The sequence below is a fragment of the Argopecten irradians genome, chromosome 5, assembly GCF_041381155.1.
Source record: "Argopecten irradians isolate NY chromosome 5, Ai_NY, whole genome shotgun sequence".
Taxonomy (NCBI): Eukaryota; Metazoa; Mollusca; class Bivalvia; order Pectinida; family Pectinidae; genus Argopecten; species Argopecten irradians.
In genome coordinates, this window is record NC_091138.1 from 23,457,501 (window position 1) to 23,484,516 (window position 27,016).

The window sequence follows — 27,016 nt, forward strand, 5'->3', positions numbered from 1 at the left end:
TTTGTGTAGATATTGAGTGGACTAGATGTAGATTATGTTTCTATCATATGTGTAGATATTGAGTGGACTAGATGTAGATTATGTTTCTATCATTTGTGTAGATATTTAGTGGACTAGATGTAGATTATGTTTCTATCATTTGTGTAGATATTGAGTGGACTAGATGTAGATTGTGTTTCTATCATTTGTGTAGATATTGAGTAGACTAGATGTAGATTGTGTTTCTATCATTTGTGTAGATATTGAGTAGACTAGATGTAGATTATGTTTCTATCATTTGTGTAGATATTGAGTGGACTAGAGCTGTCTGGCAGTCTGGTTCTGTTGGAGCTTCTCATCAGCATTGCCTGTCGGGAACAGAAACACACCTACGAGGACACCATCCAGCAGAGTCTCAACAGGTTTACAAGGAGGTCACTATACAATATTTATACTATGTTAATCAAGAGTTCAATCAATAAACAAATGAGCTGCATTTGGTCATTTTATGTCAGATGATACCAGGAGCCAAAGGCTGTTGGAGAAATTGAATTCCACCATTTACAGGAATGGTTTATAACTGATTGTGTATAACTTATTGTAACAGACAATGTTTTTAAAAAGAAATTATTGCAGAAGTTTCTGTTAGTGTAATTTAGATTATGATTTTCTACTTTACAGTATCTTTGCATTTGAATTGTTAACATGATATAATGTATATATTACTATTGTACAGGCTTCCAGGAGATAAACAGAAACTCGCAGTAGATGTTGCCTTTGATGTATTCTGTAAGGAGAATTTCCCTGCAGAGATTCGCACTGCGACCTTGGAGAAGGTCGCCCTTCCAATGTTACGTCTGTGTCACAAGTCAGCACTGCTCGAGTTCTATCTGGACCACATGAAGGATCTTAGGAACATACTAGAGGCGAAACAGGTCAAGGTCAGTGTGAGGTCACTGGATTAAAGTCAAAAGGTCAAATTTATTAGTGAAGAGACTTGTTTATAATCAGGATCACAAGTTAAAGGTCAGTGTGAGGTCACTAGATTAAAAGTCAAAAGGTCAAGGTTATTAGTGTCGAGAATTGTTTACAACGAGGATCTCAAGGTCAAGGTTAGTGTGAGGTAACTGCATTAAAATTCAAAGGTCAAGGTTATAAATGTGGAGACTTGTTTATAATCAGGATCACAATGTCATTGTCATAGAATTTTCATAATTAAAAGGTCATGGTACAAGGCCCACATGAGTACCCAGGGGAGCTATTTTTACATTGTCTGTCTGTCATTCAACATGAATAAAATCTTACTTTATTTTAATAAGTTTTCTTGTTTTGATAAGTTTTCTTGTTAGGTGAGCATTGTCTGTATTTGTGTTGTGTGAAAATCCTGATTTCCACAGGGTGCTGGTCTTGAGAATCAGCTGGTGAGTAAGACAGGCTGTTTCCAACTACTAGACATCATGTACTCACACCTAACCAAAGACGAAGTCTCCAGTAAAAATTCCACTCTGAATGAAAAGTTCTGTCAGATCAAAGATGAACCCATCAAAACTGGATCTGAGATGACCAGAGCTATTATGAAGTAAGTAAGGAATCCAATCAATCGTTAAAGCTTATTGAAATGAGTAAATTAACAATTAACCATGGTAGCTGGTAGCTTGCAATATTCACCCCTATAACTGAATTATTGATGTTGTGTACTGTACTAGTATATGTATTATAGACCTTTATGTAGTGGGTCGGGGAGTTAGGTGTGTTTACATTACTGATAGATTACAGACAGTACTGGTCACTGCTTGTTTTCTAGTGCAGTATATGTGTAAACAACAACTGAAGGGAAAAAAATCTAAAAAAGTATTTTTGACTTTTACTCCGGTGCAATTGATTACTCAGTATTTAAGATCTAGAATGAAAAACAGAGGATTGATTACAATGCCACATTTATTCTGTTGAAGGATTGGTCATGCCGCAAAAGGGGAGGATACACGAGGGGAGACAACTCTGTTAAATCAACGCCGTCTGTACCACTGTGCAGCCTACAACATGCTGATATCTGTTGTGTCTTGTACTCAGACAGAGGCCAAGTTTTACCAGGTGTTTCTCTTTAAAGAGGATGAATCCAAGGTAAGAATAATAATTATACCACTGCCATAAAATGGAGGTGGGGGCTGGGTTATATAATGACCTGTGTCCATCCTGACATTTCTAGTTTGTTTATAAACTCTTCCTATAATACTACTATATATGATGAACAATTCAAAATTTATAGAATACATGATCTAAATCAAACTGAAATTGTATGTCTTATTTAATCAATGATAAAAATTTCTGATCATCTTATTAAATTTGCTTTCATATCACCTTATCAAACCATTTGAATTCTTCAACTATGACCTTCTATTTAGATATATGAAGCATTCCTAAATCAAGAACCATAACTCTTTATTTAGACTGTGTTTTGTGTTGTAGGGTGACTTTTTGTTGGACAATCTCATTGATAAAGATAGGACCTATGAATTCCCTACAGAATTAACGGTAAGTTGTACCACAAACCATTTATTCATCAGTGACTTGGACCAGTTTCTTTCAGTACGGTCCCTTCTTGCTATGACATATGGAGACCAGACTTATATAGGCATTGCTAATTTTCCCCCTGTTCAAGAACTCTTTTTACTTCATTCAAGAATCTTTTGCTGATGATTTTAGTCTCCCATGGAGAGGAAGAAGCAATTTGTTTCACTACGAAAGGAAGTAAAAGAACGGCGACAAGAACAGGGCATGACTATGGAAACAGAATATTCCTCCTTCAATCTAGCCTCACAGTATCTGGCAGACAGCAGTCTCCATGACGACGTTAGTCAGTACGATTTCTCCACAGCAGGCACAACTCAGGTCAGGATCTAAATCTATCCATCATAACTGCATTCTAAAACATATTTGAATTTGTCAGAGGTTATGTGATAAACTGTACCTTTTTATTTTGAATAAAATTGGGAGACATAAATGTTAACTATATTCAATTCTAATTACTATTATGAATATTTTCTTCAGATATGATACATTAGTGACAAAGAAATTATGAAATTAATGCAATCTGTTGATTATCAGCCACGTACAGAGATTTACTTTTAATCCCATACAGTTTTCACCTTCACCCGGGGACAAAGGGAAGACTCGCCTTGGAAGGATCTTCAGCTACAATGACCCAGATGATGACACGGTAGGTTGTTTTTCTTACCACTTTAATCACGTTTTGCTCACTCAAAGAAATGTTATTTCGTAGATATTTTTGATGACAAAATTGGTATTTTAGCCCACCATCATCGGATGTTATGACATGCATGGAATAACCCACTACTAGTGTTTAGGTATGAGATAAAATTACTGTCAGAATGGAAATGTCCATGAGGGAGAAATTATCGCGATTTTAATTTTGACACCCTTACGCGTAAATTTTGTTAATGTATTAACTGCTACCATATTGAAGGTTTATGTCTATCGCCAAAATAACACCACTACAGCAGGTTTATACCTGCAAATCATGGAATTAAGGGCCCGCAAAGTTATCCATATGTAGGATAAGTGTAACCAGGTTTTATTGATGTTAGTCTATATCTATGATACTTGTATCTCCAGGAGACCAAGGTCGTGGTACAGGACGACTATGTCGAACTGGAGATGGATGATCTCAACAAACATGAGTGTATGGCCACCTGTATAGCTCTTTTACAACACATGCAAAGAACTGGTGTCACCCCTCCCGTCACCGCGGTAAGTGGATGCCATACCCACAGATACATTTGTACTCAATGTTGATTTTCTTTGTTGATTGCCTGTGCTGTATTAAAATGTTAATTCCCTTTGTTTTAAAACAATGTTGATTTCCTGTGTTGTAGGGGACAGTAGCCACCATGCCAGGATGGATGGATTATTTACATACCAAAATGAAAAGCGCAAAAACTCATGTCAACGTCAAACTGTTCATAGCAAAGCTTGTCAGTAACTGTACACAGGTTTGTCTCATTTATAATGTAATTCGTAGTTCTCATACCCAAATAGTTTTGATTGATCATCTACCGCTGAATACATGCATGTCCTTTCTCGTGTGTCTCTTAAATTGATTGATCAATTTTTTTCCATAATTTGAAATCCAATTTTTCACAAGATGACCTTGATTATGTTGTAACATTGAAATGAAATCTGCGCTATTTTGATATAACTTCTTCGTTGTGTTATGATGACATTATCCTCAATTGTAGATATTTCAGCCGTATGCACGGTATTGGCTGCGCCCTCTAAGTCAGCTGATATTGAGTGGAGCTTTAGGAAGTGACGGAATCAATTACTTTGTGGTAGATGTAGTGGTCACAATGATGTCGTGGCACCAGGTCGCCATTCCTCAGGTAACAATTTTAATGATAATGAGGTAAAAACAGTATAAAGCTAGTATATTAATAATCCGCAATAAAAGGCCAAAATAAGTTCAAAGTAAAATCAAAATCATTTCTATGGAATATATATTCAGCCACTATAGGGCCTTCTTCAGTCCGAAATAACACTAACACAACGTGTTCGTCTGCATGTTTGTTTATAATTTGTTTTACAATTTTAATGAGGTCGCCATTCTTCAGGTAACAATTTTAATGAGGTCGCCATTCCTCAGGTAACAATTTTAATGAGGTCGCCATTCCTCAGGTAACAATTTTAATGAGGTCGCCATTCCTCAGGTAACAATTTTAATGAGGTCGCCATTCCTCAGGTAACAATTTTAATGAGGTCACCATTCCTCAGGTAACAATTTTAATGAGGTCACCTTTCCTCAGGTAACAATTTTAATGAGGTCACCATTCCTCAGGTAACAATTTTAATGAGGTCGCCATTCCTCAGGTAACAATTTTAATGAGGTCGCCATTCCTCAGGTAACAATTTTAATGAGGTCGCCATTCCTCAGGTAACAATTTTAATGAGGTCGCCATTCCTCAGGTAACAATTTTAATGAGGTCGCCATTCCTCAGGTAACAATTTTAATGAGGTCGCCATTCCTTATGTAACAATTTTAATGAGGTCACCATTCCTCAGGTAACAATTTTAATGAGGTCACCTTTCCTCAGGTAACAATTTTAATGATGTCACCATTCCTCAGGTAACAATTTTAACGAGGTCGCCATTCCTTACGTAACAATTTTAATGAGGTCACCATTCCTCGGGTAACAATTTTAATGAGGTCACCATTCCTCAGGTAACTTTTAATGAGGTCGCCATCCCTCAGTTAACAATTTTAATGAGGTCACCATTCCTCAGGTAACAATTTTAATGAGGTCACCATTCCTCAGGTAACAATTTTAATGAGGTCACCATTCCTCTGGTAACAATTTTAATGAGGGGGCCATTCCTGGGGTTAACGATTTACAAAATTCAATAAATCCTGAGGAATTCATTTCTTAAAGTTATCTATCTCTTTTGTAACATTATTAGCTCACCTGGTCCGAAGGACCAAGGTGAGCTTATGCCATACCGTAGCGTCTGGCGTCCGTCGTCTGTCCATCAACAATCAACTTCTTCTCCATATCCGCTGGTCAGAATTCAACAAAATTTGACTGTTAGCACCCTTATGGGTTACTGACTGAAAATTGTACAAATGATGGGGCTGACCCCCCAGGGGCCTGAGGGACGGGGTCAATTTGTCAATTTGCTATTTCCATATAAACGACTTCTCTGAAACTTAGCATGGGATTTATAGCACTCATAATGCAATGGTAGTATCCTTATAGGGTGGGGATTCAAAATTGTACAAATGATGGGGCTGACCCCCTAGGGGCCTAACGGGCGGGGTCAAAATGGGTCAATTTGGCTATTTCTATATAAATGACTTTTTCTCTGAAACTAAGTATGGAATAGCACTCATAATGCAATGGTAGCATCCTTATATATAGGGTGGGGATTCAAAATTGTAAAATTAATAGGGCTGACCCCCCCTGCATGAGGCCTTAGGCGCAGGACCAAAAAAGTTAAATAGACTACTATTTTCATATGAATTACTTCCTCTCCGAAACTATGTATTAGATAGCATATTTGTTGGTATCTATAGCATCATTATATGGTTGGGATTCAAAATTAAACAAATTGTTTATTGTCAATTTGTCTTTGTGATTTTTGAATCACTATTTACTAAATTACAGAATTACTCAAAGAAAAAAGAAAACGGGTGAGCAATACAGGCCCTCTGGGCCTCTTGTTTAGCATTATGATGAAGCCTCAGAAAATATTTGAAGGGGTTCAAAAAATGTTCAGTGTTTTTAAACACAGAAAGAGACTGGTCCTAAGTTTGACATAACAATTTGCAGATATTTAATTGTCTTGGCTAAAACTTCAGTCTTGTGCTGTTGTTAATTTATACATATATTATTATACATTTCTTTTTTCATATATATAAAATATTTATTAGGATATCTTTAATATGTTTTGATAAGAATTAAATGTTAATATGATAGTATTATGATGATATTGATGACAGGACACAGCAGAGGAGCGTGCCATGGCGACACGTGTGGTGGAGTACCTGACCGCCAATGTGTTCAGTGACACGAGACCTGTGTTTAGGAATAATCTGGAGCTGCTGAAGACTCTCCTACAGTGCTGGAGAGAAAGACTGGAAGTCCCATACAAGTAATGTGTTTATTTTATTATACCTGTAGAATTTGCCATAGATCACTGAAATTATCTTCACTATGTAATGGATAATCACCATTAGAATAATAGTTATTGTGTATTTGTATATTACAGAGTTATCTGTCGTTATGTGTTTACGAACATCACATCATAAATTTTCAGAGAAAACGATGTGAGTTGTGCTCCCAAAAGAATGACATCACAATGGATACATACCTGCAGGGGATGTAACTCTAGTATGCAAAGATAAATAGCCTATAGGAAAATTTTCTTAATGTCAAAAATAAGTTGTCTCTTGTTCCATTCTGTCCTGTCAAGATTTCATATTGAGGCAGGGAAATTTAAAAGACAAGAAATGCATATACAATTTTGTTGTTTTAAGTAATAAATTTATAGTCATAAACTTGATTGTTATAACTTAATTAATAATATGTTTGATTTAGATTGTCATTAACTTTCCTTGCAGTGTGATATACAAACTGATGATGGACTCGCGTGGAGATCCTATGTCACCACGTCACAGTACAGGTATCCAGATCCTCGGTGTTGTCCTGGCCTGTAAGCTACCTCCCTATGGTCCTGCTGCACCAGTGGACCGAGACAAGTAAGATCCTAGTTCCTGGTTCTATCATGTTTTCCAAAGTTACTATATTCTTTGTACTGATTCAACACACAATTTTGTTTTATCTGCTAACCAGGGACGAGGGAATGTTAAACTATTAGATAGTTTTTCCCTTGATCTTTTCATTCTGTTCAAGGATGGTGTCGGTGTGGTTTGTACTTAGTGTTAAATATGGCCTTTGTCATTCAGTTGATGGAACATGCTTCTTCGGCTCAGTCGGTAGAGCCATTCACACAGGAGACCCAGGTATGATGCCCGGTCGAGGCACTCAAAGGAACCTTTTGTATTTTCTCCTGCTCTCTTCTACAATTCTTTTGTCTTTCCATCCTTCCATTTGTCCTTCAGCACATTATAATGTCTTGGAGTTTTAGGTCATCTGAAATCTAAGATGACCACCACAGACGCCATCTAGAGAACACATTTCGATCATCTTCTCAAGTTCTTCCAGTGCAATTTACCTGAAATTGTCGAAATTATCTTGACAAAGTGTTGTTACCTTTCGGGTTGATTCCAAATCGAAGATGGCCACCATGACACAATATAATTGATTTCCAATACGACTGTTGCCAAGGTTTTCAGATGACCGTTAAGGCACTTGGGCCTCTTGTACACTGTTTTAACTTTTTAACAGTTTTAGTTCTTGTAACTGATATGAGAAGGTTTGCCTATGTATTAGGCCTTTCCCTACCTATGTTAGGTCTTTCTCTGCCTGTATATTTTAGGTTTTACTCTGCCTATATGTTCTAGGTCTTTCTCTGCCTATATGTTTTAGGACTTTCTCTGCCTATATGTTTTAGGTCTTTCTCTGTCTATGTTTTAGGTCTTTCTCTGCCTATGTTTTAGGTTTTTCTCTGTCTATGTTTTAAGTCTTTCTCTGCCTATGTTTTAAGTCTTTCTCTGCCTATGTTTTAGGCTTTTCCCTGCCTATGTTTTAGGTTTTTCTCTGCCTATGTTTTAGGTTTTTCTCTGCCTATATTTTAGGTTTTTCTCTGTCTATGTTTTAGGTTTTTCTCTGTCTATGTTTTAGGTTTTTCTCTGCCTATGTTTTAGGTTTTTCTCTGTCTATGTTTTAGGTTTTTCTCTGTCTATGTTTTAGGTTTTTCTCTGCCTATGTCTTAGGTTTTTCTCTGCCTATATTTTAGGTTTTTCTCTGCCTATTTAGGTTTTTCTCTTCTATGTTTTAGGTTTTTCTCTGTCTATGTTTTAGGTTTTTCTCTGCCTATGTCTTAGGTTTTTTGCTGTCTATGTTTTAGGTTTTTCTCTGTCTATGTTTTAGGTTTTTCTCTGCCTATGTCTTAGGTTTTTCTCTGTCTATATTTTAGGTTTTTCTCTGCCTTTGTTTTAGGTCTTTCTCTGCCTATGTTTTAGGTCTTTCTCTGTCTATGTCTTAGGTTTTTCTCTGCCTATATTTTAGGTTTTTCTCTGCCTTTGTTTTAGGTCTTTCTCTGCCTTTGTTTTAGGTCTTTCTCTGTCTATGTTTTAGGTCTTTCTCTGCCTATGTTTTAGGTCTTTCTCTGCTTATGTTTTAGGTTTTTCTCTGTCTATGTTTTAGGTCTTTCTCTGTCTATGTTTTAGGTTTTTCTCTGCCTATATTTTAGGTTTTTCTCTGCCTTTGTTTTAGGTCTTTCTCTGTCTATGTTTTAGGTCTTTCTCTGCCTATGTTTTAGGTCTTTCTCTGCTTATGTTTTAGGTTTTTCTCTGTCTATGTTTTAGGTCTTTCTCTGCCGATGTTTTAGGTTTTTCTCTGCTTATGTTTTAGGTTTTTCTCTGTCTATGTTTTAGGTCTTTCTCTGTCTTTGTTTTAGGTCTTTCTCTGCCTATGTTTTAGGTTTTTCTCTGTCTATGTTTTAGGTCTTTCTCTGCCTATGTTTTAGGTTTTTCTCTGTCTATGTTTTAGGTTTTTCTCTGCCTATGTTTTAGGTTTTTCTCTGTCTATGTTTTAGGTTTTTCTCTGCCTATGTTTTAGGTTTTTCTCTGCCTATGTTTTAGGTTTTTCTCTGTCTATGTTTTAGGTTTTTCTCTGTCTATGTTTTAGGTCTTTCTCTGTCTATGTTTTAGGTTTTTCTCTGTCTATGTTTTAGGTTTTTCTCTGTCTATGTTTTAGGTTTTTCTCTGTGCTATGTTTTAGGTTTTTCTCTGCCTATGTTTTAGGTTTTTCTCTGCCTATATTTTAGGTTTTCTCTGCTTTTTTTTTCTGCTTGTTTTAGGTTTTCTCTGCTTATGTTTTAGGTTTTTCTCTGCCTTGTTTAGTGCTTGTTTTAGGTCTTTTCTGCCTTTGTTTTAGGTCTTTCTCTGCCTATGTTTTAGGTTTTTCTCTGTCTATGTTTTAGGTTTTTCTCTGTCTATGTTTTAGGTTTTTCTCTGCCTTTGTTTTAGGTCTTTCTCTGTCTATGTTTTAGGTCTTTCTCTGCCTATGTTTTAGGTCTTTCTCTGCCTTTGTTTTAGGTTTTTCTCTGTCTATGTTTTAGGTTTTTCTCTGTCTATGTTTTAGGTCTTTCTCTTTTAGTTCCTTTGTTTTAGGTTTTTCTCTGTCTATGTTTTAGGTTTTTCTCTGCCTATGTTTTAGGTTTTTTCTCTGTCTATGTTTTAGGTCTTTCTCTGCCTATGTTTTAGGTTTTTCTCTGCTTATGTTTTAGGTCTTTCTCTGCTTTTGTTTTAGGTTTTTCGCTGTCTATGTTCTAGGTCTTTCTCTGCCTATGTTAGGTCTTTCTCTGCCTGTATGTTTTAGGTTTTTCTCTGCCTATATGTTCTAGGTCTTTCTCTGCCTTTGTTTTAGGTTTTTCTCTACCTATGTTAGGTTTTTCTCTGCCTATATTTTAGGTTTTTCTCTGCCTATATTTTAGGTTTTTCTCTGCCTCTGTTTTAGGTATTTCTCTTCTTATGTTTTAGGTCTTTCTCTGCCTATATTTTAGGTTTTTCTCTACCTATGTTAGGTTTTTCTCTGCCTATATTTTAGGTTTTTCTCTGCCTATATTTTAGGTTTTTCTCTGCCTCTGTTTTAGGTATTTCTCTTCTTATGTTTTAGGTCTTTCTCTGCCTATGTTTTAGGTTTTTCGCTGTCTATGCTTTAGGTTTTTATCTGCCTATGTTTTAGGTTTTTCTCTGTCTATGTTTAAGGTTTTTCTCCACCGTGTCTCACTACCTGACCCACCGCCTGAGGGTGGTGTACGCGGCCACAGCTGAGGTGGTCGGTATGATATTCCAGTACCTGGCTGAGAAGGAAAAGGAAACAGAAGGGCCATTCTACGATCATGTGTTGAGGCTGATGAATTCTATGCACCTGTCAAAACCTGAAAACTTTGTTATAGGGGTCCACAGGATACACAGACACTACCCTCCGCTAGCTGCTAAGTAAGTCTGTGTATGTCAGTGATGTTATGGGTAATTGGACAAAGGCAAGTGTATGTCAGTGATGTTATGGGTAATTGAACAAAGGCAAGTGTATGTCAGTGATGTTATGGGTAATTGAACAAAGGCAAGTGTATGTCGGTGATGTTATGGGTAATTGGACAAAGGCAAGTGTATGTCAGTGATGTTATGGGTAATTGGACAAAGGCAAGTGTATGTCAGTGAGGTTATGGGTAATTGGACAAAGGCAAGTGTATGTCAGTGATGTTATGGGTAATTGGACAAAGGCAAGTGTATGTCAGTGATGTTATGGGTAATTGGACAAAGGCAAGTGTATGTCAGTGATGTTATGGGTAATTGGACAAAGGCAAGTGTATGTCGGTGATGTTATGGGTAATTGGACAAAGGCAAGTGTATGTCAGTGATGTTATGGGTAATTGGACAAAGGCAAGTGTATGTCAGTGATGTTATGGGTAATTGAACAAAGGCAAGTGTATGTCGGTGATGTTATGGGTAATTGGACAAAGGCAAGTGTATGTCAGTGATGTTATGGGTAATTGGACAAAGGCAAGTGTATGTCAGTGAGGTTATGGGTAATTGGACAAAGGCAAGTGTATGTCAGTGATGTAATGGGTAATTGAACAAAGGCAAGTGTATGTCCGTGATGTTATGGGTAATTGAACAAAGGCAAGTGTATGTCGGTGATGTTATGGGTAATTGGACAAAGGCAAGTGTATGTCCGTGATGTTATGGGAAATTGGACAAAGGCAAGTGTATGTCCGTGATGTTATGGGTAATTGAACAAAGGCAAGTGTATGTCAGAGAGGTTATGGGTAATTAGACAAAGGAAAGTGTATGTCAGTGATGTTATGGGTAATTGGACAAAGGCAATTGCATTCATCACTCTTTAAATTCCAACTGAAAGCAGCTCATTTCTTGAAAGATGACTTGCCATATTCTCCATAATTAGCGCCCAGGGTGCTTAGATAATTCATCACATGTCGGAAAATATTGTTAAATCCATGGGAAATGGGTTTTAAATAACTTCAACTCTTCTCTATAAAAGGGGAGGGACGCTAATTACGGCAAATACTGTACATTAATTTTGTATTTGATTAGTGAGAATTTTCGTTACTTTCTAATTTCATGGTTTATGAAAATTCAAACCATTATTAAATGCGTAATAAACCTTATTGTTCAACAGATTCGTCAATAAGATATTATTCATGTTGCCGAAGATGCAGGGAGAGTTCCGGAGCCTCAGTCTGGAGATCATTCACGGTTGTGTGGACAGCATTGAAAGCATCTACATAGAACTGAAATCAAAGGGTCTCATGTCCTATCTCAGTCATAGGTGAGCCAAGGTCATAGTTCAAGGTCATAGATCTAGTCCATAACTCTACTTGGCAGGCAAGAGGTTCATATTGAAATGTTGTAGTTATGCAATAGAATGTTAGAATATATTGCTACCAGTTTTTGGTTCAACAATGCAAATGCATAACTTTTAGATTCACAGGATGTATTTTTCAATCTATCTAAACATGCCCATTATTCTTGTTCTTTCAAAAACCTTCTTGGTATATAATACAATTAGATGAAAAGTAAATCTCTTGTACCCGGAAACAAATTATACATTGTGGTACATGAAACCCCCTCAACTCAATGTAAATCTGATTATACATGTAGAACATGTAACATCTTTTCCTCTTCTAAACTAATCTTAAGACTTTATGGTTTTTATAACAGAGATGAACAGACACAGCTGATTACTTTAAAGATTGTGAAGTCTATAATGGGTAAACTGGAGCCTAAGGAACTAATGGCATTGTTACCCCTGGTCACTGCGTTCTCCAGCCATCCCAGTATGTCCTGTCGTGCTGTCATGTACGACATCCTAATGTGGGTGTACGATAACTACAGGTAAGTAGTACCTGGATGGTTATGGTATCAGTCTGTACTGTTGTGGTACTGTTCTTAGGGTTGATACTTCAATGTGGTAGCCACCAGCTACTACTGTGAAAATTCATCTGATTCATACCTGGTAAAATTGTGAGGCTGATAAACCCAACATACAGCATGGGCAAAGATATTGACTGTAATTCATTTTAAAAGTAGGTATTGCCCAATGGAATACTCCGAAATTGAAATTTATCCTGTACATAGATATAATCTTCAGACCATTTTCAATGCAGCGAACAATATAGGTGGTCAGTTGCCTAGCGTGACCAGGAAAATACTCATGTTAGTGACATACTTAATACGAAGTACTTTGCTGGTCTCGGTGGAAAACTAAAAAAAATTGGACAATATGAAGTAAGTTTTTGGTCAAAATGACACATATCACACATAAAGTGTTCGTATAACTTGAAGTGAGATTTGTTATGACAACAAGATCGCCGAAAATGCTGATTTCTTTTTCATAAATCTGCCGTAGAACAGCATTTCAAAAGCAGTTTCCAACTACAAAACGTGGAAAAAAAACTTGTTTATTGTTTAGCAAGTATCCTAAGTTATATTGTATCAACAATCATCAACGATCACCAATGATAAAGCTTGCGGTACATGTACATTACTAACATAAACATTATCCCGACTTACACAGCGACATGATACAAAACAGGTGCTCTCCCTTGATATCTCCCTTCCTTAAATTGTTTTACGACACAAAACTAGTAGATCTATATACATACTAAGTAAGGAGATTGTCAGTAGGCTTGAGAACTCGCTTAATTCGAACACTCAGATAACTAAGTTTTCTCTCTGTCCATTTCAAGTTCGTATTTACCGAGTTCCACTGTAGTTAGTCTGCCACTGCATGTCTGCTGACATGTGTTGAAATTTAACATGACACGGCTTCTGTTTCATCTTTTACTACATTCCCTAGAGATACCGTAGGGTGCTACCGATTCCATTCTAATTTCTTTCTCATAAATTCAGAAAAAAGGAATTTCTCACACGCTTTCGTTCAGCCATTTTGTTTACTTTTTGTACGCAACAGTGCGCATGTACAAAACTTCGACAACCCAATCAATCGCAGCTTCATTTGCATACTAATTTATATTCAAATCAAGAATTTCCTTCAATTTTGTATTCATGACACATTTGTTCAATCTCGTACGCATGAAGAAATTAAATCGAGGTGTTTTTAATATGGTTTTTAGCTCACCTGGCCCGAAGGGCCGGTGAGCTTATGTCATGGCGCGGCGTCCGTCGTCCGTCCGTCCATCCGTCCGTCCGTCGTCCGTCTGTCCGTCAACATTTCCTTTAAATCGCTACTAGTCATAGAGTTCTGCATGGATTGTAACCAAATTTGGCCAGAAACATCCTTGGGGGGAGGGGAACAGAACTTGTATAAATTTTTGCTCTGACCCCCCGGGGACAGGAGGGGCGGGGCCCAATAAGGGAAATTTAGGTAAATCCTATACATCGCTACTTGTCCTAGTGTTCTGCATGGATTGTAACCAAATTTGGCCAGAAACATCCTTGGGGGAAGGGGAACAGAACTTGTATAAATTTTTGCTCTGACCCCCCGGGGACAGGAGGGGCGGGGCCCAATAAGAGAAATTTAGGTAAATCCTATAAATCGCTACTTGTCCTAGAGTTCTGCATGGATTGTAACCAAATTTGGCCAGAAACATCCTTGGGGGAAGAGGAACAGAACCTGTATAAATTTTTGCTCTGACCCCCCGGGGGCAGGAGGGGCGGGGCCCAATAGGGGAAATAGAGGTAAATCCTATAAATCGCTACTTGTTCTAGAGTTTTGCATGGATTGTAACCAAATTTGGCCAGAAACATCCTTGGGGGAAGGGGAACAGAACTTATATAAATTTTGGCTCTGACCCCCCCGGGGACAGGAGGGGCGGGGCCCAATAGGGGAAATTGAGGTAAATCCTATAAATCGCTACTTGTCCTAGAGTTATGCATGGATTGTAACCAAATTTGGCCAGAAACATCCTTAGGGGAATAGGGACAGAACTAATATAAATTTTGGCTCTGACCCCCTGGGGGCAGGAGGGGCGGGCCCAATAGGGGAAATAGAGGTAAATCCTATAAATCGCTACTTGTCCTAGAGTTCTGTATGGATTGAAACCAAATTTGGCCAGAAACATCCTTGGGGGAAGGGGAATAGAACTTGTATAAATTTTGGCTCTGACCCCCCAGGGACAGGCGGGGCGGGGCCCAATAGGAGAAATAGAGGTAAATCCTATAAATCGCTACTTGTCCTAGAGTTCTGCATGGATTGAAACCAAATTTGGCTGAAACATCCTTCGGGGAAGGGGAATAGAACTTGTATAAATTTTGGCTCTGACCCCCCGGGGGCAGGAGAAGCGGGGCCCAATAGGGGAAATAGTGGTAAATCCTATAAATCGCTACTAGTCCTTGAGTTCTGCTTGGATTTTAACCAAATTTGGCCCAGAAACATCCTTGGGGTTAACAGAATTCCTATAATTTTTGGCTCTGACCCCCTTGAGCAGAAAGAGTGGAGTCCAATAGGGGAATTAGAGGTAAATATTCAAATTCCTTCAGAAAAGAAACAATGAACCTTTCTAGGCATTTCAAACCAGGTGAGCGATACAGGCCCTCTTGGCCTCTTGTTTCATCTTTTCTTCCGTTTATCGGGTTTTGCAAGAAAAAATATTTATTTGGTTGGGCGAAACCTACCCTTAATACATGATATGGAGCATCATTTATGAAATAAATTATTTTATGAATTTTTCAATGAAAATAAGTTTTCATTTAATTTTTCTTCTTCATTACTTACCATCACTAGATAGACTTTTCTGAAATGATGTTTTTCAAACATTGAGCTGACAAAACTATAAACAGGCTCATGGTTTACTCAGGGTTTACTCTGTCGAGAGATGAGCTAATGCCATAGCATGTTATGTGTTTGTACAACAGGCGAGATGACAATGAGGATGCCCACATCATCATAAAGCAGACCAAAGAGGGGCTCCTAAGGGGACTTGGTGACGAAGATCTTCATTCGAGGTAAAATATTACATCAAGCGTTGAATTTTAGTAATATGAGTTTTGTTATTTTTAATCTATTAATAGTATATAACAATTATTCTTTTCTGAATTAACGAAATATGGATAATGATATATGTGCCTGCATGGCTACATCATAGACTATTGTATAACAACTGGGAATTTATATTTAAAAACAGGAACAAAAATATCTTATTTAGAAAGAGTCAAACAGTAAATACTTCCAACATGCAGGTTAATGATCCAGAACTTCTGGAGCAGTGAGACACGTTTACCACCAGACACCTTAGACAGACTAGTGGCTATGCTGGAGGCCATGTATGTTCCAGTTACTGAGCAACAATACCTCAGCTACGCCACTAACCTCCTCCTGGAGATGACTTCAAAGAGTCCTGACTATCAACGGCAGATATTTGAACACCCCCTGTCTGAATGTAAATTCCAGGTATGCCCAATGTTTTTCATTCTGATAATCCCCCAACATAAGTTAATCAGAGATAGTAACTATTTATGATTAATACATTCTCATGGAATCATTTAACATATCACTTCCTGTGCAGGATTACAATGTGAAGTCGTCATGGAGACAAAGACATATTGCCATGACACCACTGTTTGCCAACACCATGGCGACCCAGGCAATGGACACAGACAGTCCTCCATCAGATAGTCTGGATGGCCAGATCCAGGCTACAGCAGATGTCCAGCAATTCACTGCCACACAGGATGGTCAGTATTGGTGTGGTCAATCTTACAGAGTGTCTTTTATTAGAACTGGTCCAGATATTTATGTCTTAGTTTCAGTCAAGAGAGGGGTCCTTTGCTTTAAGGTTTTCTGCATTTCCATAAGAATTATTCAAACTTTAGAAAAGAAAACTCTGATAAAAAATGTTTAATCTATATGAAGTTATATGTCAAAGAATATTAACTTGAATATTGCTTATATTTTTTCTTGTTACCTTGTGTGAACAAAACAACGATTTCTAAGATCAACCATTTTGTGTATTTATAATTTTACCCTTGAAGACTCACATGAACTAGTAATATAAGGCTCGCTCAGTTTGTTATTAAGTGCCATGGATGAATAAATTGACTGAAATAAAGACCATATCTTTATTCAGGTATCCTGTATAGTTTTAAATCACAATATGTATATGTTTTCTTAGGTTCACGAGCTCCGTTTAATTGGCTGACCCAGAGTAGCCTGGACACGTTCACAGATTACGGAACTGTGGGGTCTGAGCCTCCTAGTGCCCTTCTCTTCAGTGTAGGATCAGTGGAAACTTCAGCCAGAATCGGACGTCCTAGAGTGCGGCCTAAACCCTCCGGCTTCGGACAGCCACGCCAAGGTCCCAGTAAAGTGAAGACTGAAGAGAAAGCTGGGCCATCAGGTAAACATTAATGCTAGCTTCATAATCAGAATATCAGGTTTTATCTAATTAGCAGAAATTAGGTCACTTTATTAATCTATAATTGACTAAGTAAAATCTTAAAAACTGTGGTGTGTTGTCAGGTACTGACCACTGATTGGTTATTTTTCTCCGGGTACTCTGGTTTTCCTCCACCATCAAACCTGGCATATCCTTAAATGACCCTGTCTGTTATAAGGATTTAAAACTTAAACACTGTTTTTAACTTCTTCAGATCTTCACCTGTCCAGGGATTAAAAAAAATTGCTTTTAAAAAAGTAACGCATACAATATTATTATAGATAGTCAAAATAACCTATAAAAACTATATCTGGTTGACAGATTCAGATGAAGGGAGTGAGATGCTTCGTCTAAAGAGAAGATTCCTGAGAGATGAAGAAGCAAACAGGATTTTCTTTGCAAGGAGGACAGTCCGAACTCAGAAGATGAGGGAGGTTAGTACTGTTGTTTTCGTGATATCAGAGCATGTATTCTACAATATCAGAATTAGTATTTTACAATATCAAAGTTAGTATTATCCCGTGATATCAGAGCTAGTATTCTCAGATAATGTCAGAGCGAATATTCTCCTTTGATGTCAGAGTCATCATCATCACGGCAGCCACCGCTTATCATAATTATCTTTGCTTTGTAACACATCATTCACATTTTGAAAACATTGACACATTTTCATGGAATGAGTAAAAACTTAGTTACTGGTTTGAAATTTTGAGAAAAGAAATAAATAAAAAATACAAGAGAAATGCAATGGTGTATTTCCTACAATTTTATATGGACTCTTGAGGTTTTGTGCAGTTTTATTAAGCTCTAGGAAGGGGAGTTCCTGGGTCTAATATATTATTATGCTCTATGTTTGTATCCTAGGTGGCGCTACAGGAACAAAAAAAACGGCGGGAACACCAAGTGACAATGTACAGAAAGTACCGTATTGGTGATTTACCAGATATACAGATCAAATACTCATACATCATAGCACCTCTCCAGGCTGTAGCTCACGTAAGTCTGACAATTTTTACAGGACTCTTTGACTATGTACATATATAGGTATGTGATGATAAGAAAGAAGATAGCTAGAGAAATACACCGCAAGGTCCTATTGTTAAAGAATGTAAAAAAAAAAAAATTATACATGTCAGAGTAATGGTAATGTTCAATGTCTCATTGTATTTGTTTAATGTCTCAGGTCAAATAGAATAATGTATCCTATTGTCATTTCAATATCAAAGAGGCTAAGAGATGTGTTATTGAGCTAATAATCATTGCATTGATAGGCTTCCAAATATCAGAGTTACTTGCAAACCAACTTCTGTTCTTGTGTGATTAATTTTCACATATGCTGTTGGCGATAAGAAATATTGCGAAAATATGTGTGGTGAAATTGTTCTAATAACATGTAAAGTAGGATCATAATAGTCTATATGTCGAAATGAAATTGTCCTGAATAAGCCGTAGGGCAGAAAATCATGAAATGAAGTCACCATGAAAATGAGTTTACGGTAACCTGCTCTGTTTTTCTCTGCATTCTTGTAATATTCCTCCCTCCTGTAGTCAATGCATGTTAAGCTTTCATTCTGTTATTTGATTTTGACCTTGTTTTAATAGCGAGATAGCACAATCGCAAAGATCCTGTTCAGCTTTTGTTCCGTTATTTGACCTTGACCTTGTTTTAATAGCGAGATAGCACAATTGCCAAGATCCTGTTCAGCTTTTGTTCTGTTATTTGACCTTGACCTTGTTTTAATAGCGAGATAGCACAATCGCCAAGATCCTGTTCAGCTTTTGTTCTGTTATTTGACCTTAACCTTGTTTCAATAGCGAGACAGCACAATCGCCAAGATCCTGTTTAGCGAGCTCTTCAAGGCAATATATGATGAGATGGACCAGGTGAAGGTGGAACGAGAGATCGAGCCAATCGTAACACAGATAAAGAACAGCCTGGGTACTGTGTTATCTCAGTCTATACAGTACCATCCTCCCTTCATCGGCTGTATGCTGGTGAGTAGGGGTGACTATCCACGACAATTTTAACTACCGTTATAATACACCGATTCGGGGATACAACAAACTCTGGGAAGGTGAAAGAAAACGTTTGTTTGAACATCTGACTGCGAAAAATTTAGGGCACATTTTTCCTACTAATACTACTGCAATAATTTAACTATTGCAGACTATATGTGAGGTATGTACCATATTACATTATTAATAAGAAAATCAAGTAATAAAGAATCTATATCAGGTTTGACTAAGGGCCCATCATTGTTATAATGATATTGGTTGACTTGTGACTCTTTGACAGGACATTGTGTACCAGTTAAGAAGTCAGCTATCGGTTGATGTGACCAGTGTTGGTTCAAGTGCCACCTTCAGTAACTTACAACCATTAGGTAAGTATGTTTAAAACCTGATAATTTGCTTACCTGTCTGAATGGGTTTTCGCTGCTTTTCCTCTGTAAAGGATTCATAGACCTGACACTTCACTTGTAGTATGTGCAAATGAACTACTTCATCTTCAAGAAACATTTGGTTTGCGTTTGTATTTTTTTACGTTCAGTTTTAAACATCTTGACTCATTGAGGGTTATCCAAGTTTTCTGGATGTGAAGGAATGCTGGAAAAAATGCACACGCCTGAGGCTAGCTCCCGGTGTGGGGGGGGTTTGACCTCATGACCTGAAGAAGGTGAAGGGCTAATAGATTAAATTAATTTTTAACCTCCCTTCCACTGCCAAGCCATTTCATTCCATTTACAGTGAAACTGTCAATCCTGTTATCACATGAGAATTAGAATCTTCAATCTCCATTGCCCAAATTTAAGCTTTCAATGAATTTTGATGGAAAAAAAATGGATATGTATTGCTGATAGGCAGGTACTGTTAATTGATGGTATTGTTTAAGACTTGGCGGACAGTAATTACAAGGTGCCGAGGTATTGTTTGTTAATTTACAGGTATTGTAGTGTTAGAAGAACAACTTATCATACACGAACCAGAGGAGAGTCGACCCTCCAAACGAGGAAAGATGGACTCGCTTACCATCTCCAAAGAAGTTCCTACCTGGATAGAGCTTGCAAGGTTAGTTCTACCAAGCCAACAGAAACAAGATGATAAACAAATAACTTTTTTCTACAAGATCATTTTTGGATGATTGGCTTTTCAAATGTCAGTTTTTGGTCTTTCGTTGCAGTTTCTTTAAACCTCTCATCAAATAAATCTTCAAACAAAATTTGACATCAGCCTCAATTTTAGATTTCAGAGTTCAAGTTAGATACCAATTTTTCTTGCGGTCAGATTATGATGTTTATACCCATTTTATCAGAAGAATGTGTTTGAAGTTTTCACGTTTTATGCTCTAGCCATAAATTTTGGCAAGGAGTATTACACTTGTTTTTCACATTTTGTCTCATTCGGTCCGGTCCAGTTTTTGCTGCTTTGATGATATTTCTTACAAGTTCCTTAAAGATTGAAGATGCTATTTTCCAGGTTATATAAGTCTGTAGATGAATATGACGTGCTCCTGGGGATATTTTCTGGAAAAATTGGCACACAGGAAATTACCCAGAAGGCAGTTGCATGTGAGGCAAGGGGAGACTACTATCAAGCTAAGAAATTCTATGATGAGGTATGGGCATGTATTTAATTTATTTTGATGGACTTCAGCCTGAGTAAATCATTATTATTGATAAGTTTTGCATATAATTACATTTATCAAAAGTTTAGTAAGCAGGATTACTATACAGCAGGCTATGTTTACAGGCATGATATTTTCATATTTTCGTGGGACGTTGCTCTGATTGTGAAAATTTTATCTGCGAAATTTTGAAAAACGGTAACGTTCAATCATACATAATCTGAAAGCTAAATAATGAATTAATATGCTTTGTTTTTACTTAAAATTACAAAACTGATAACCACCTATACAGTACTCATTGTACTATTTGACATAAAAATTTGAAGAAAGTTAAAACTTATGTCAAAAAAAAGAAAGAAAACAATATCTATCAGTATAAACAGAAATTGATCCTATGGGAAGGGTTAGTGGAGGAAATGTGAAGATATTAACTACTTCTCCCTTGTGGTTTTATTTAGAATTATCAGATATATTTACAACACCAGACTGTAAGCATGTTGATGGTAAAATGATCTGTGTATGTGGTGTTTTTAGGCCCTCGGTTATTTAGAACTTCCCGATGTTAACCCGGAGATGGCAGAGGTTGATCTTTGGGATGACTGTAGGATGGAGGTATGTGTTATTGTTCTTAATTGAATAGAAAACATATGTTATGGAATAGCATATAATAAAGAAATTTCAATAAGATTTGTTAAAGGGACAATTCACTCAAACTAATTCTTTTACATAACCAAGAAACAAAATATAGCATAAATGTATTGTTCTACATTTCTTATGAAACATATAGCGTAAAACATTGACTAATTCCACGACATTGTTAAGTATTTTAATTAATATCGTTGAAATATCAAATCGTTGATCAATACGATTAAGCAGGTAAAATATGGACGCTGTACCCATACCCAAGCCAAAGTCACGCACATTAAAAAAATAAACTATATAACCACTGAGAAGGTGATAAAATGATTTTTAGACAAGACAATTTACCTAAGAAGGTAAACATACTACTGTCAGAGCGATTTGAGCAGTTCTAGACAACAGTATCATTACTCTACGAGCAAGGGACAGGGTTCGGCATACAAGAAGTTCGACCACAATGTGTAATGGCGGACAGCGAGCGAGTTTGAACATCTACACACATGTCACCACCATGGGCTTTTCAGGCATATCACAGTAAAACCGACTGATCTAATTTCCATTAGAACGTGGTTTTTTCCGATATATGTACAAATTTTAATGTTCTCTTAGACTGAATTGTCCTTTTAATGAACAAAAAAATGTTTTTATTACTTTTCTTAACTTTTAACCATTTTATTTCAAAGAGTTTGTTACAAGAGTTCAGAGTTGCAAAATTTGTGAGATTTTCAGTTGGCTTGATTAGATGGTTCAAGTACAATTTGTCAATAAACTGTTTTATTTTTGAATTAATTAATGATTCTTATATTTTTGCAGTGTCTAGATAATTTGACAAATTGGACTGAACTGGACGAAGTGTCTACATCTGGAATAGAAGCTGGGGACCTGACTTCAGTGTGGGACGATACATTTTACCAGGTAAGGTGGTAATTGAAGCTGGGAACCTGATCTCAGTGTGGGACGATACATTTTACCAGGTAAGGTGGTAATAGAAGCTGGGGACCTGATCTCAGTGTGGGATGATACATTTTACCAGGTAAGGTGGTAATAGAAGCTTGGGACCTGACCTCAGTGTAGGACAATACATTTTATCAGGAAAGGTGGTAATAGAAGCTGGGGACCTGACCTCAGTGTGGGACAATACATTTTAACAGGTAAGGTGGTAATAGAAGCTTGGGACCTGACCTCAGTGTGGGACGATACATTTTACCAGGTAAGGTGGTAATAGAAGCTGGGGACCTGACCTCAGTGTGGGACGATACATTTTACCAGGTAAGGTGGTAATAGAAGCTAGGGACCTGATCTCAGTGTTGGACAATAAAATTTTTCCAGGTAAGGTGGTAATAGAAGCTGGGGACCTGATCTCAGTGTGGGACGATACATTTTACCAGGTAAGGTGGTAATAGAAGCTGGGGACCTGACCTCAGTGTGGGACGATAAATTTTACCAGGTAAGGTGGTAATAGAAGCTAGGGACCTGACCTTAGTGTTGGACGATAAATTTTTCCAGGTAAGGTGGTAATAGAAGCTGGGGACATGACCTCAGTGTGGGACGATACATTTTACCTGGTAAGGTGGTAATAGAAGCTAGGGACATGACCTCAGTGTTGGACGATACATTTTACCAGGTAAGGTGGTAATAGAAGCTAGGGACCTGACCTCAGTGTGGTACGATACCTTTTTCCTGGTAAGGTGGTAATAGAAGCTAGGGACATGATCTCAGTGTGGGACGATACATTTTACCAGGTATGGTGGTAATGGAAGCTTGGGACCCGATCTCAGTGTGGGACAATACATTTTACCAGGTAAGGTGGTAATAGAGGCTAGGGACATGACCTCAGTGTTGGACGATACATTTTACCAGGTAAGGTGGTAATGGAATCTTGGGACCCGATCTCAGTGTGGGACGATACATTTTACCAGGTAAGGTGGTAATATGGTATCAGAGCTGGGGACATGACCTCAGTGTGGGGACAGTGACGATACATTTTACCAGGTAAGATGGTAATAGAAGCTGGGGACCTGATCTTAGTGTGGGACGATACATTTTACCAGGTAAGGTGGTAGAAGCTAGAAGCTGGGGACCTGACCTCAGTGTGGTACGATACATTTTTCCTGGTAAGGTTGTAATAGAAGCTAGAGACATGACCTCAGTGTGGGGCGATACATTTTACCAGGTATGGTGGTAATGGAAGCTGGGACCCGATCTCAGTGTGGGACAATACATTTTACCAGGTAAGGTGGTAATAGAGGCTAGGGACATGACCTCAGTGTTGGGACCGATACGATCTCAGTGTTTTTTACCAGGTAAGGTGGTAATAGAAGCTAGGATCTGACCTCAGTAGTATGTGGGACGACTAGTGTGGGACGATACATTTTACCAGGTAAGGTGGTAATAGAAGCTGGGGACCTGACCTCAGTGTGGGACGATACATTTTTCCTGGTAAGGTGGTAATAGAAGCTAGGGACATGACCTCAGTGTGGGACGATACTTTTACCAGGTAAGGTGGTAATGGAATCTTGGGACCCGATCTCAGTGTGGGACAATACATTTTACCAGGTAAGGTGGTAATAGAAGCTAGGGACATGACCTCAGTGTTGGACGATACATTTTACCAGGTAAGGTGGTAATAGAAGCTAGGGATCTGACCTCAGTGTGGGACGATACATTTTACCAGGTAAGGTGGTAATAGAAGCTAGGGACCTGATCTCAGTGTGGGACGATACATTTTACCAGGTAAGGTGGTAATAGAAGCTGGGGACCTGACCTCAGTGTGGGACGATACTTTTACCAGGTAAGGTGGGAATGGAATCTTGGGACCCGATCTCAGTGTGGGACAATACATTTTAGCTGGTAAGGTGGAAATAGAAGCTGGGGACCTGATCTTAGTGTTGGACGATACATTTTACCAGGTAAGGTGGTAATAGAAGCTGGGGACCTGACCTCAGTGTGAGACGATTCATTTTACCAGGTAAGGTAGTAATAGAAGCTAGGGACCTGACCTCAGTGTGGGACAATACATTTTACCAGGTTAAATAGCAAAATAAAAGCTGTTATATATTGGGCTCAAATGACCTTTTGTGAAGCCATATTATTATCATTATTATTGATTTAGTTAACCTGCATCAACCGTGATATCATGTTGTCAATTGTGCTTTGACCAAAAGTTTAAGAACTTTACTTCAAGTTCATGTCAGTTGTACTTCCCTATTTAACAATTCATTAAGAGAGGCAAATGTATTAAAAGGGAAATAAAGTCTAAAACAAAATGGTTTTTCTTCCTCGTTTTCATAGGAACACTACCTGCCGTTTATCATGCGCAGTAAGGTTAAGCTGGTACTTCTTGGAGATCAACATCAGCAGTCACTCATTAGTTTTGTAGATGAGGCGATGAAGATCCCGGAACACAAGTCTTTACTAGAGGTAGGAAGTGACTGTGTTTTGACCAGTACAACTAGCGTGAATATATTGAATCGTGTTTTGAAAATTTCTGTAGAATGTTGAAATATTCTATAAAGCCAGTTTATTTTAATATGCAAATAAATTTTGCTGGTGATTACATTAAAATTAATTATCACTGTAAATATTTTTCAATCATAAGTACATTATACTAAACTCTCAGTCTTCGAAAAAGAAGCTAGACATGAAAGTGTGAAATAAAAGTTAGTGTAAAGTAAGTAATTGTGTTTGACAGAACCGATACTGTGGGGATCTGGCACTGTTGGCTGTTTGGCAGGAAGATTATGACCGGGCTAGACACTATACCTCAATGGCAATACAGAGGTTCCAGCAGGTAAAGTCTTACAGATAAAAATGTCACTCCAATTAAAGATAAAGCAATATATTATTGCTGATTGTATCTTCTGCCTACCATAAGTATAACAATAGATTGGTACTATTACTCTGGAGTGAGTAATTACAAGTACACAAATTCATCACTGCACTAATTTATTCAAAATTAGTTTTGAGCTTAAATATAATTATGTCAAAATAAGTATATTAACAGTATAACTTTTTGATCTAAGCTTTTTAGTCTCTGAAATCTTGATCTAAGCTTTTTAGTCTCTGAAATCTTGATCTAAGCTTTTTAGTCTCTGAAATCTTTATGACTATAATATTATCTGTCAAATGTGGGATATGAATTACTAAGTGGTTAAATGTGTATAAAGTTAAGCTTTTACAATTGTCTTACTTGTATGTTAGCAATATCTCTATGTAAGTAAAATCAGAATGAAGCAGTGCTTTAGATTTAGCAAAGGACATAGTGCGAGTTGATGCTTTTCTGATATTTAGTTCTTCAGAACTTTAATGTTTTTTTAATGTACAGGAGTGGAGTAGTACAGATACTTTAATGATGTCAAGTCGTGTTAATAAACTACAACAGTTACAACCGCTGGTGGAACTGCAAGAGTTCCTTGACTTTATATCTCACGAATGTAAGTATACCAAACAGTTACCTCCCCTGGTAGAACTATAGGAATGAAAGCATACCAAACAGTTACCTCCCCTTGTAGAACTACAGGAATGAATGTATACCAAACAGTTACCTCCCCTTGTAGAACTACAGGAATGAATGTATACCAAACAGTTACCTCCCCTGGTAGAACTACAGGAATGAATGTATACCAAACAGATACCTCCCCTTGTAGAACTACAGGAGTTCCTCGACTCGGGAATGAATGTATACCAAACAGTTACCTCCCCTGGAAGAACTACAGGAGTTCCTCGACTCAGGAATGAATGTATACCAAACAGTTACCTCCCCTGGTAGAACTACAGGAGTTCCTCGACTCAGGAATGAATGTATACCAAACAGTTACCTCCCCTGGTAGAACTACAGGAGTTCCTCGACTCAGGAATGAATGTATACCAAACAGTTACCTCCCCTGGTAGAACTACAGGAGTTCCTTGACTCGGGAATGAATGCATACCAAACAGTTACCTCCCCTGGTAGAACTACAGGAGTTCCTCGACTAAGGAATGAAGGTATACCAAACAGTTACCTCCCCTGGTAAAACTTTATTAAAACTCATTTCCTGGACTCTTAACAGCTTACTATAGTTATAAAACTGATGTCAGTTTTATTCCATACATAATAATATAATTGAAGATCTTAAACAAATCATAAGAGAATTCGAGAGACACATTTTAATAACACAATTATGATATTTGATTTACCAAGAATTGCAAGAATTATTAATTCAAACCATTAGAGGGAACTTAAAGTTGTATGGTCTGTGACTTGCTGTATTTTTGGCATAGATAAAGTATTTAAAGTGTTCTACATATTTTCTCCGCCTCTCTAAGTTTTAAACTTTCCATATTTACTGACTTTTGTAAAATTCGTAGTTGCAAAGTTATTAAAGAATTACATTTTAATATTTATTTTTAACGTGTACATGTTTAAAATAGCTTGGATGTCTCCGAACTGTTCAGATCTGTATGTGCATTGTCAATGTTTGCAATGTGATACAACTTGGGAGGTTCCAATCTATACGTGTATTGTCAATGTTGGTCATGTGATGCAACTAATTTCCGATATTACCCTAAATTTTGAAACATAGCATTGACTGTTGTGGTTCTTTCAAAATGTGTGATATTTCATGCGACATTTACCTCTATGTCAATAGTATATTGGTGCTTTTATGGATCTGAACCATCATATATAAGCATCCATATTCACGGATTGTATGTTTTATGACAGTTTGTGATGGTGAA

General features: G+C 37.5%; 1 protein-coding gene across 1 annotated transcript in view; it reads left to right on the forward strand.

Moving 5' to 3' along the window:
• Window positions 1-27,016, forward strand: part of LOC138323274 (DNA-dependent protein kinase catalytic subunit-like) — a 114,806-nt gene that overhangs the window by 54,146 nt on the left and 33,644 nt on the right. Inside the window, exons 45-74 of the mRNA XM_069267743.1 lie at window positions 286-413; window positions 716-920; window positions 1,377-1,558; window positions 1,932-2,100; window positions 2,446-2,511; window positions 2,683-2,868; window positions 3,119-3,196; window positions 3,613-3,747; window positions 3,873-3,989; window positions 4,236-4,379; window positions 6,491-6,642; window positions 7,112-7,249; window positions 10,385-10,618; window positions 11,820-11,969; window positions 12,362-12,535; window positions 15,518-15,607; window positions 15,842-16,052; window positions 16,168-16,336; window positions 16,774-16,998; window positions 17,359-17,471; window positions 17,902-18,033; window positions 18,853-19,032; window positions 19,334-19,421; window positions 19,983-20,106; window positions 20,515-20,653; window positions 21,197-21,274; window positions 22,115-22,216; window positions 24,593-24,721; window positions 24,993-25,091; window positions 25,626-25,734. Coding sequence (XP_069123844.1) covers window positions 286-413; window positions 716-920; window positions 1,377-1,558; window positions 1,932-2,100; window positions 2,446-2,511; window positions 2,683-2,868; window positions 3,119-3,196; window positions 3,613-3,747; window positions 3,873-3,989; window positions 4,236-4,379; window positions 6,491-6,642; window positions 7,112-7,249; window positions 10,385-10,618; window positions 11,820-11,969; window positions 12,362-12,535; window positions 15,518-15,607; window positions 15,842-16,052; window positions 16,168-16,336; window positions 16,774-16,998; window positions 17,359-17,471; window positions 17,902-18,033; window positions 18,853-19,032; window positions 19,334-19,421; window positions 19,983-20,106; window positions 20,515-20,653; window positions 21,197-21,274; window positions 22,115-22,216; window positions 24,593-24,721; window positions 24,993-25,091; window positions 25,626-25,734 — 4,246 coding nt within the window. The remainder of the gene's footprint in view (window positions 1-285; window positions 414-715; window positions 921-1,376; window positions 1,559-1,931; window positions 2,101-2,445; window positions 2,512-2,682; window positions 2,869-3,118; window positions 3,197-3,612; window positions 3,748-3,872; window positions 3,990-4,235; window positions 4,380-6,490; window positions 6,643-7,111; window positions 7,250-10,384; window positions 10,619-11,819; window positions 11,970-12,361; window positions 12,536-15,517; window positions 15,608-15,841; window positions 16,053-16,167; window positions 16,337-16,773; window positions 16,999-17,358; window positions 17,472-17,901; window positions 18,034-18,852; window positions 19,033-19,333; window positions 19,422-19,982; window positions 20,107-20,514; window positions 20,654-21,196; window positions 21,275-22,114; window positions 22,217-24,592; window positions 24,722-24,992; window positions 25,092-25,625; window positions 25,735-27,016) is intronic.